The 11,606-nt window shown below is 40.9% G+C and overlaps 1 protein-coding gene across 1 annotated transcript; it reads right to left on the bottom strand.

The window, feature by feature from the left end:
• Positions 1–8,437: 8,437 nt before the first annotated feature.
• On the bottom strand, positions 8,438–11,167 carry LOC128054836 (disintegrin and metalloproteinase domain-containing protein 21-like). Its single transcript, XM_052647384.1, has 2 exons — positions 11,109–11,167; positions 8,438–10,676 (listed from the first exon to the last, which is right to left on the bottom strand). The coding sequence occupies exons 1-2, from the start codon at positions 11,165–11,167 to the stop codon at positions 8,438–8,440; spliced, it is 2,298 nt and encodes a 765-aa protein (XP_052503344.1).
• Between the last annotated feature and the right edge of the window lie 439 nt (positions 11,168–11,606).

The following is an 11,606-nucleotide window of genomic DNA, read 5'->3' as shown; positions in this document are numbered from 1 at the left end:
AGTTTATTTTCATGCAGTTGAAATATTTTCTAATATCTCTCATGATTTGTCCTGTTACCCAAAAGTTATTTTAAGGCATGTTGATTTATGTTGAAATATCGTCAAAACAGGAGATGGCAAGATTGAACATCAACATTTTAGGAATCAGTGAACTAAAATGGAAAGGAATGGGCAAATTTAATTCAGATGACCATTATATCTACTATTGTGGGCAAGAATCACTTAGAAGAAATGGAGTAGCCCTCATAGTCAACACAAGACTCTGAAATGCAGTACTTGGGTGCAATCTCAAAAATGACAGAATGATCTCAGTTCGTTTCCAAGGCAAAACATTAAATATCACAGTAATCCAAGTCTACGCCCCAACCACTAAAGCTGAAGAAGCTGAAGTTGAACAGTTCTATGAAGACCTACAAGACCTTCTAGAACTAACACCGAAAAAGGAGGTCCTTTTCATCATAGGGGACTGGAATGCAAAAGTAGGAAGTCAAGAGATACCTGGAGTAACAGGCAAGTTTGGCCTTGGACTAAAAATGAAGAAGAGCAAAGGCTAATCGTTTTGCCAAGAGAACACACTGGTCACAACAGATACCTTCTTGCAACAACACAAAAGACAACTCTACATATGGACATCACCATATGGTCAATACTGAAATTTGATTGATTATATTCTTTGCATCCAAAGATGGAGAAGCTCTATATAGTCAGCAAAAACAAAACAGGGAACTGACTGTGATGAACTACTTATTGCAACATTCATATTTAAATTGAAGAAAATAGGGAAAACCACTAGAACAGTCAGGTATGACCTAAATCAAATCCCTTTATGATTCAGTGGAAGTAAGAAATAGATTCAAAGGATTAGATCTGATAGACAGAGTGCCAATGAATTATGGACTGAGGTTTGTAACATTGTACAGGAGGCAGTAATCAAACCATCCCCAAGAAAAAGAAATGCAAAAAGGCAAAATGGTTGTCTGAGGAGGCCTTACAAATAGCTGAGAAAAGAAGAGAAGTGAAAAGGCAAAAGAGAAAAGGAAAAATAAACCCATCTTAATGCAGTTCCAAAGAATAGCAGGGATAAATGAAAGCCTTTTTAAGTGAACAGTGCAAAGAAATACAGGAAAGCAATAGAATGGAGGAAACTAGAGATCTCTTCAAGAAAATTAGAGATACCAAGGGAACATTTCATGCAAAGTTGGGCACAATAAAGGACAGAAATGGTATGGACCTAACAGAAGCAGAAGAAATTAAGAAGAGCTGGCAAGAATACACAGAAGAACTGTACAAAAAGATTTTAACTACCCAAATAACCAAAATGGTGTGCACTCACCTACAGCCAGACATCCTGAAGTGTGAAGTCAAGTGGGCCTTAGGAAGCATCACTATGAACAAAACTAGTGGAGGTGATGGAATTCCAGCTGAGCTATTTCAAATCCTGAAAGATAATGCAGTTAAAGTGTGGCACTCAGTATGCCAGCAAATTTGGGAAACTCACAGGACTGGAAAAGGTCAGTTTTCATTCCAATTGCAAAGAGGGGCATTTGCCAAAGAATGTTCCAACTACTATACAATTTCACTCATTTCACATGCTAACAAGGTAATGCTCAAAATCCTTCAAGTTAAGCTTCAGCAGTACATGAACTAGAACTTCCAGATGTTCAAGCTGGATTTAGAAAAGGCGGAGGAACCAGAGATCAAATTGCCAACATCCATTGGATCATGGAAAAAGCAAGAGAATTCTGGGAAAATATCTATTTCTGCTTCATTGACTATGCTAAATTCCTTAGACTGTATGGATCACAACAAACTGTGGAAAATTCTTCAAGAGATGGGAATACCAAACCACCTGACTTGCCTGCTGCAAAACGTGTATGCAGGTCAAGAAGCAACAGTTAGAATGGACATGGAACAACAGACTGGTTCCAAATCGGGAAAGGAGTACATCAAGGCTGTATATGGTCACCCTGTTTATTTAACTTAGATGCAGAGTACATCATGCAAAATGCCAGGCTGGATGAAGTACAAGCTGGAATCAAGATTGCTGGGAGAAATATCAATAACCTCAGATACTCAGATGACACCACCCTTATTGCAGAAATCTAAGAAGAACTAACAAGCCTCTTAATGCAAATGAAAGAGGAGAGTGAAAAACCTGGCTTAAAACTCAACACTCAAAAAACTAAGATCATGGCACCTGGTCCCATCACTTGATGGCAAATAGAGGTGTAAACAGTGGAAACAGTGTCAGACTTTATTTTGGGGGGCTCCAAAATCACTGGTGACTGCAGCCATGAAATTAAAAGACACTTACTCCTTGGAAGAAAAGCTATGACCAACCTAGACAGCATATTAAAAAACAAAGACATTACTTTGCTGACAAAGGTACATCTAGTCAAAGCTATGGTTTTTTCAGTAGTCATGTATGGATGTGAGGGTTGGACTATAAAGAAAGCTGAGGGCCAAAGAATTGATGCTTTTGAACTGTGGTGTTGGAGAAGACTCTTGAGAGTCCCTTGGACAGCAAGAAGATTCAACCAGTCAATTCTAAAGGAAATCAGTCCTGAATATTCATTGGAAGGACTGATGCTGAAGCTGAAACTCTAATACTTTGGCTACCTGATGTAAAGAACTGACTCACTGGAAAAGACCCCAATGATGGGAGAGATTGAAGGCAGGAGGAGAAGGGGATGACAGAGGGTTAGATAGAAGGTTGGATGGCATCGCCGACTTGATGGACATGAATTTGAGTGAGTTTCGGCAGTTGGTGATGGACAGGGAAGCCTGGTGTGCTGCAGTCCATGGGGTTGCAAAGAGTTGGACACAACTCGGCGACTGAACTGAACTGAATGAAGATAATGGCAACCTCCTTCAAAAGGTCTTCTGCATGCCCTGTTGTATTCAGTGTCCCTGACGCTGCAGCAGGCCACTGTTGACCCATGCCTCCGCTAGAGTCTCCTGGAGACTCACAGGCAAGTCTGGGTCAGTCTCTTGTAGGGTCACTGCTCTTTTCTCCTGGATCCTGGTGCACAAAAGGTTTTGTTTGTGCCCTCCAAGAGTCTGTTTCCCCAGTCCTGTGTAAGTTCTGTAATCAAATCCTACTGGCCTCCAAAGTCAGATTCCCTGGGGGTTCTCAGTCCCTTTGCCAACCCCCCCAGGTTGGGAAATCTGTTGTGTTTCCTAGAACTTTCTCAATAGTGTGAGAATTTATTTGGTATAATTGTTCTGCAGTTTGTGAGTTGTCTGTTTGGTGGCTCTATGGTGGGGTTAATTGTGACTTCCTTTAAGAGGGCTTATGCCACATGCTGTGTGACCTAGGTCTGCTGCAGCAAGAGCCACTGCCCCTGCGGCAGGCCACTGCTGACCTGTGCCTCCACAGGAGATACTCAAACACCCCAAGTTTGGTCTGGCTCAGTCTCTGTGGGGTCTCTGGGTGTAGTGTGCACAAGATTTTGTTTCAGCCCTCCAAGCATCTCTGGTGAGTATGGGGTTTGATTCTAGACATGATTTTGCCCCTCCTACCATCTTGCTGGGGCTTCTCCTTTGCCCTTGGATGTGGGGCATCTTTTTTTGGTGGGATCCAACATTCTCCTGTCAATGGTTGTTCATCAGCAAGTTGCAATTTTGAAGTTCTCGCAGGAGAAGATGAGCACACGTCCTTCTACTCCACCATCTTGCTCCATTGATTTGATGGAGCTCCATCTTGCTCCATCAAAGCCTTCTTAGATAACCATTTTGCCCTTTTGCATTTCTTTTTCTTGGGAATAGTTTTGATCAATTCCTCTTGTACAATGTTATGAACCTCCATCCATAGTTCTTGAGGCACTCTACCTGACTCCTAAGGTCATATATTAGCCACTTCCCATAGTTCTTTTGAGCAATGATCCAGTTCCTCTCATACCAAGAACTGTACAGCCCCGCTTGGACCATTTTGAGGACTGACGCTAGTTATTGGTCTAGATGCTATGAGGGAAAATTAAGGACAGATCTTCAGGAGTGAAGCATAATCTTTGGTGAAGCCTGGTCTCCAGGTAATGAGAGGCTGCTCTCTTATAGCAAGCGTTAAGGAATGAGTTCTGCTGGCCCAGAGTGTTCAAGAAAATCTCCCGATTCAAGTTTTCAAAAGCACCCCCTCAAATGTTCTCATCCCAAATCTTAAGGTAACACTTCTCTCCTAAGAGGACCTTTAATTTTTACGTAGGAAACATACCAGAGATCTAAATCTTTATAATTTTGCAGATGTGTGACAAATCTTGGGTATTATTTTCAGCACAGTCTGTAGGCTGATTCTCTGTAAACATTTAGAGGTCTTGGGACTTTCATACCATGCCCAACTTTACAACTGAGACAGGGAAGGGATAAAAGTAAATCAAGCATACATTAGTGAGTGACCACGTGAGCAACTAGGACACAGTTCTACTGTGGACTCCCTGAGAGACACTGTCAGACACCTCAGAATTGTTCCATGAGGACTCGGGAAACTGTGCGATTTATTCGCAAAATCTTTCTCATTGATTAAGAGTTGCTTCCAGATGTATTAACTCCTTTTTGCTTCTAGCCTGCTCCGTGGATGGGCCAAATACACTGCTGTAAAGTCAGAAGCCACTAGTCTGTATAAATTGTCATCATACCACAGAAGGTCAAATGCATGTAATCCTTGGCTCAGCATCTATTCTCTAGGGAACCTGGGTGCAGTAGCTGATGGCCCACCCTGCGCCTCCCTGTTCCACCTAAGTTCACTGTGCAGGAGGCAGTTTCCTGCTGTGACAATTTTCCATCCTGGGCAGTTTCCTACTTCAAATGCTGTATCTCACTTCTTTTTCTGACAGCTTTCTCCTACAACATGGAGGGATATTCTAGGGTGTGTTTCACATGACTTAGAGAGTTTACAGGGAATGGGTCCAGTAGCCCACAGTGGAAATTTGCACATAATATACTCAATTTTGTGCCTCCCATGTAAATTAACTCCACCTAAACCCTGATCTCAGTGCATACATTTTAGGGAACTCCAATTATGACTCTATGTTCATTATGAGGAGGTTAATTTTAACCACTGATCTTGATATAATTGACAGATTCAGCCCTAATTAACTCAGCCAACATAAAATAACAATGCAGCTTTTCCTAAAATTAGAAATATTGCAAACATTACAACTTCTTGAAAAAATTTTGCAAGGAAAATAATATGACTCTAACAAATTAAAATATAATACAGAATCTTAATTTGTTAGTAAAACATTGGAACAACTGGATAGCCATTTGAGAAAAAAACATATGGTTGGGTTTCTATTTCATTTCTTTTTTTGTCATTGTTGTTGTACCACTGGGAAAGAGCCTTAACAATTAAACCTTGCTGATGGAGAGGGGGAGGAAAAAGAGTTAAGTCTTGGGACTTCTCTGGTAGTCCAGTGGTTAAGACTCCACACTTCAAGTGAAGGGTACACAGATTCCATCCCTGGTCAGGGAACCAAGATCCCACATGCCACATGGTACAGCCCCTCCCCCTCAAAAAGAGTTAAGTGTTGCCCATATTCATATGATATGGCTTTTGAACATGCATGTGGGAATGTCTGGCAGACAACTGGTTAAATGAGAGTGGAGCTGCAGGGAGAACTGGAGGTCTAGAGCTAGGTGTCATTGCCCTGCAGGTGACGTCAGAACTCTGAGTCTGGATGGCTGAGGCTCCTTATGTTGTTCTCATATATTTAGAATTGTTCTTGGGAACTCTAGTCACCCTCAACCCTCATACGGTAATCATTGCAAAATCAAAAAAGAGAAGTGTGGCATTCTGAAGACTTTGTGTAGAATAATTTACACTTTACTCTTCCTATCTTTTCCCTTTTTAGGTTTTAGAAATATTAATTTTCTGCATTCTCCTGTATTTCCATAAAAGAAAAGGAATGAAACACATTGCAGTTCTGCTAACCCCGGTGGCACTCCTAGGTAAGGATATGTTTTGTTTTCTAATTCCTTAATCTAGCCATGCTAAGTCATAAAGGAGTTTAAAGGGAAAATAATTGAGCATTCTGTTTTTTTTCATTGTGTCTACTTTTTGATTCTGATCTATAGAAAGACACTCTCAACTATGCAAATTATATTTTGCATGTCCATTGCTACAATGGATATCTGTTTAATTTTTTAATATATTTAAGGAATTTTACTTCTTGATGATTCTCTTTGCTCTCTGACAATTTGAGGGGGTTTTTTTCTTAGTAAATAATTGAAGATTTCATTTCTTATAGCAAAATAAAGTCCAAATTTGAGCATGAAAACTGATGTCAGCATAATCCCAGAAAATAAAAAGGATTATCCCAAAGTTACTGCAAGTGAAAAATGTAAAACCCAGTGAATGTAAATAATATTAGATTGATAAATTTGACTGTAACCAAGTTTAATATTTTTATACAAAAACAGGAGCTTACCTTGTGGTTCAATGGTAAAGAATTCACTTGCCAGTGTAGGAGATGTGTGTTCCATCACTGGTTGGGAAGATCCCCTGGAGAAGGAAATGTCAACCCACTCCAGTATTTTTGCCTGGAAAACCCCATGGACAGAGGAGCTTAATGGGCTCCTTGGGGTTGCAAGAGTTGGATATGACCTAGCAACTGAAAAACAACAACATACACAAAATAATTTCAAAAGAGAAACAATAAATTGGAGCAGCTGCCTTTTGTTTCCATATGATTATGTATACTGAAAATGTGTGAGTAAATCTCTGATTTATGTTCTAAAACTAATTTAATTAGCTTATCTCCTTGGTTCTTGCTTCCCTGTTTCTGTGACTCCACTAAACATCGGTTTCTTCTTTCTGTTTCTGGGTGATCCATTGTTACCGTCTATTCCTCATCTGTTCCTAGAATGCCTCCAAGCAATGAGCACAAAGTGACAGAAGCACACAAGTAGAACAAGCATTTCACAAGGAAATGCTTTTCCAAAGATGTTTTGTTTAACCTCTGTTGAGAGGAAAATGGGAGTTTTCCAAGGCAAGGGGGTTGGAGAGGGTGGTAAACAGAATCTGGGGAATGGGAATTGATGTACAGATGTGCAGAGGTATGACACAGCTAAGTATATTTAAAACAGAAAATAGCTGGAGGATACAAAATGTGCAAAGGATAGTGGAAAATCATATCAAAAAGTTTAATTCAGTTGACAAAAAGAGGCATTTAGAAGTTGTCTGGACCATATACAGAGAGTATCTGATATAGAAATGTGTTTTCAAGAGACAAGACTTCTAGCTATACTGAGAATAGACTGAGGAGACCATAAACTGGGGACTAAAAGATAGCGAAGGACAAGTACAAAAAGAGCATTATAAATACACATTTTAAATATTCAAAGTTCAATTTTGAAGAAGAGCTATAGTAGTTTTTAAAACAGGACCAAATTATTTTTTTTCATTTCCTAATTAATTTTATGCAATTAATAGTCCATTTAAACATTTATTGTTTATCTGGCACTGTTCTAGCTATTGGGACACAACAGTGAGCAGAAAACAGTTAAAACAACTCTGCCCTCATGATTATATTCTGGTATTCAAAGAAAATCCTCAAAGAGGATATGTGAACTGCCAAATTAAGGCAAAGTGTTAGAGCAGGTAAGCTTGGCTAGGAAGCAGAAGGAACAGTGTCAGGAATTTTTGTTAAAAACAATGTTTATACTTTAATAAGAAACCATTCCTTTCTCTCTTTAGTTTACCTAATAACCCCTAGAGGTTGGATGGGAAAGCATTATTGTTACCCTTCTTTTCAGATTTTGGATCACAGTGTTAGAAAATTAAGTAATTTTGCAACTTTATTATTTCACTTTTGGTAACAGTAGGCACTGTCACTACAGGGAAAACCTGTCCTGCACATGTACATCTTCTGGCACCGATGAGATGTCCCATTGCAGCACTCTGGAAGATCACTCTTACTGACCTTATATCTACAAAGTTCCACTGATGGCATGAATTGCATTGCAGTCTTTGCTTGTTCTGTGCATTTCAATGGGAAAACATTTCCATGATTCTAAATCTCAGTCCCAATCAAAATCACAACTGCTGATAAATGGAATCCACTAGGCTGACAACAGCAAATACATCCTGTGTAACTCTGAGAAGTTACTTTGGGAAGAAATGAAAAGAGGCGAGACTCATCCCTGGGTCCCCAGATGTCTATCTCCTGCCTTTCCTGAGTCATATCTGTGCTCAAGAAACACAAAGAGAACTCACTTGCAGGGAAATGAATTTTATTTGCCTCTTAAAACCATGAACAGTAGATAGGAAAACATTAGGAATTACCTTTGCTTGATGGCCATATCTTTGATACTGACAGAAGGCAAGGTGTCCACATTTTTCTGCAAACTGTCAGAAATGTGTTCCTGAACAGGCATGTTGGAATCTTTCTCCTGCTAATAGACTGAAACTTAATGTATAGGCTGTTGGGTTACAGTCATATTCTTAACTGGGAGAGTGAGTCTTAGTCTTCTTGGGTCTAAACCATTTTTGAAGATGCATAAATACAGCAATTAAAGGTAAAAGCAAAACAAACAAACCAAGAGGGACAACTATTGGCAAGAAAACTCTTCCGGCAGATGCTGGGCCACTGTCAACGCTACCTCCAGCGCCTCTGTGTAGGCAGTAGGGCGGGGACCACCCAGAGCTGCAGTGGCAGTGATGTCTGCTGTTGCATATCCCCTTCATGTTACAGGTCTCAGGCGAGCAGAACTGTGACAGAAGAGAGAGGCTGACACACTTCTTGTGTACGCACATCTTTCCTGGACCACACATGGTGCCATCTTTCACTTCACCAACATCAGGTGTACTCATCTCTAAGTGATAGTCTACACTCCAGCAGGTGACACCATTGATGTGAGTGTATTGCAAATCTGAGTGATCTCTCAGGTGGGGGATGTCCCCCACATTCTCACAATGAACTCTCCCACAAAAGCTATCTGAAATAGGGCATTTTAGGTATGCTGTGCCATTTACACCACAGTGGCCAAAACGGTTTCCCTGGGAGTTGATTTCTTTATAGCACCTCGGAGATGCACTCTTTGCACCTTCACCAAAAATCTCCCTGCACTGTCCATCATGGCTGTTGCAGCTCTTCTGATAGCAAAAGGCACTGTCACTACAGGGAATCCCGTCCTGCACATGGACATCTTCTGGGCACTGATGAGATGTCCCATTGCACCACTCTGGAAGGTCACATTCATTGATCTGAGGTCTACAGAGCTCCCCTGATGGCATGAACTTGCAGTCTTTGCAACAAAGCCCAAAAGCACAAGCAGCCCCAGGTCTTAGAGTGCAGTTCAACAGACAACAGGGATCTTGTTCACACTGCTTTATTGATCCACAGTCACACTGCTCTTCTCCTTCAATCACACCATTCCCACAGTGCTTCAGCATGAAGACTGCCCCTGGAATTGGCAGATTGTGCAGACATGATCCCTGGTTTAAAGTGGTCTTTGTAAATTCTGCATAGCTACAATTCGTGAATCTCTCTGCTGGCAACCTGATAGCATTCATGATGCAAGCACTTTGTCCACACACACAGAATTCTTCATCATGCTGCATACCCAGAGTATGACCTAACTCATGAGCTACAGTGAGAGCAAAAACAGACCAGGGGTCTCCTTTGAAATTATTAACTCCACAGTCGAGAGGAGGGTGACATATTCCTGCCACATAGGCTATACCGAGGACACTTATAAGTGAATTTTCAATGAAAATATGTGCAGCATCACACTGTAGCTGGGAAAGACTGATTTGTTTCCACTGAGAGAAGTCCTCCAGAACCTGTTCTATGCTTATCAGTGGGAAAACATTTCCATGATTCCAAATCTCAATCCCCATCAAAATCACATAGGTACCCAACTGCTGATAAATGGAATCCACTATGTTGACAACAACAAAAACATTCTCCTGCACCTTTGAGAAATTACTTTGAGAATAAATGAAGAAATTGTGATCTACCACCACAACCAGCTCCAGAAACCACAAATGGGCCCACCGGTTATAAGCAGAATTTTGTTTCAGAGTTAATTTCTCAGCCTCTTCGAATTCCAGCTGCTGGTGTGCTGCTTTATTTGTTAAGCCACATCTCATTGGTGACAACTGTGTCTCTTTAGTGTTTATCGTATATACCAGGTGTTCAAATGTAGTAGAGTGCCTGATGGGCTTGATTTCATAGGTAAAGTCATTTATCCGCAGCATTCCTTGAAAGCCCCCAGCACAAGTACTGAGGGCAACAAGGGACTCGGGGACCCCCTCCACATAACCATGGTAATAGCAGTCATTAGGAACAAAAGGCTGATCCTGCTGAAGGGCGCGCTGGTCCGTGTAGGTGAACACTGGGAGGGGTTTGGAAATCAAGATCTTCTTAGCTCTTATGCAGACAACATGTCTCTGACCCCCAAACTGCAGGCTGTAGGAGAGCCAACCTGGAGCAGTTGGACCTCTGCCCCCGTTGGTAACCTTCAAGGGAATCACCACATCTGGGGAGTTGAGGCTTTGAGAGCGCCTTTCCTGGGAGAGACCAGAAGAGAACAGAGACACCTCAAGCCAGAGCAGTCCAACAACCTGCCTGGACACTCTTGCTTCACCAGTCACCATGATGGAGCAGCCACTATGGAGCCATCTGTCCAGAGAAGAACTTATCAGGCACTGCTGACCTGGCTGCTCCCTCTGAGCTGAACTTTAAGGATCTGTGTCCTGTGAGAGTGTGACCATCAGAGTGGGCAGTGCTGAAAAGTGAAAATAAAAAGAAGGGTGGGGGATGGTGGTGGGATTGGGTAAGGAAAATAGGAGAAAGAATTTGAATGTGTCAAGAGTGATTAATGCAGCAAAAAGCTTTGGATATGCTTTCAATAACTGGGGATGTAAAGTTAGAGGGGACAAAGATAAAACAGTATTGGCCCTATCGATAGTGGATAGTTGTCGGAACCAGATGCTAGGCACTTGGGTCTTCATTATACAATTATCTCAAACACATATAGGCGGTATAAAAATCTCCTCAATATAATGTTAAAGCAAAACTAAAGAAACTTCAGAGTACAGTGACGTTGTATCTCAATTTGTCCCAAACTGTGTTGGTTTGTGCCTGTTGCCCTTGCATAACTCTTGTTACTTTCTCCTGTCAAAACTGGAGAGGTCAGAGACCATCACAATCCTTATGTCAATTTGCATCCGCCTTATGATTTACTTTAGACTATTTATCTCAAGTTATTTGCTTGTCTCCTTGTGATATTCTCCTTCACTCATTGAGTCAGTGCAAGGTTTATGATTTTAACTCATTTTAATATCCCCTATATTATAATATCCCCTATATACTAGGACCTAGTATAGTCCTCCATACAATGAAAAATGGAAACAGTGGGTGGTGAAGTACTTGGGTTATAGATGAATGCCACTTAAAATGTATTAATATATATATTCATAATTTTTATAAGAGAAAAAATCATAAATACTGACATCTTCTAAAGGAATGAGGAAAACAAGGTTGTTCTCCCCAGTTACCTGTAGGAGAATATGAAATACAAGAGGAAATAACTTCAGAAGGGATAATAAGAATTCATGAAATTTAAAAGTCTGAGAAAAGGAATTCTGTCTTCTAGGGGCAAAGGCA

The sequence above is a fragment of the Budorcas taxicolor genome, chromosome 10 (assembly GCF_023091745.1).
Source record: "Budorcas taxicolor isolate Tak-1 chromosome 10, Takin1.1, whole genome shotgun sequence".
NCBI classification, from domain to species: Eukaryota; Metazoa; Chordata; class Mammalia; order Artiodactyla; family Bovidae; genus Budorcas; species Budorcas taxicolor.
Note: the sequence above shows the minus strand (reverse complement) of the source record. Positions and strands in the feature narration are given on the sequence as shown.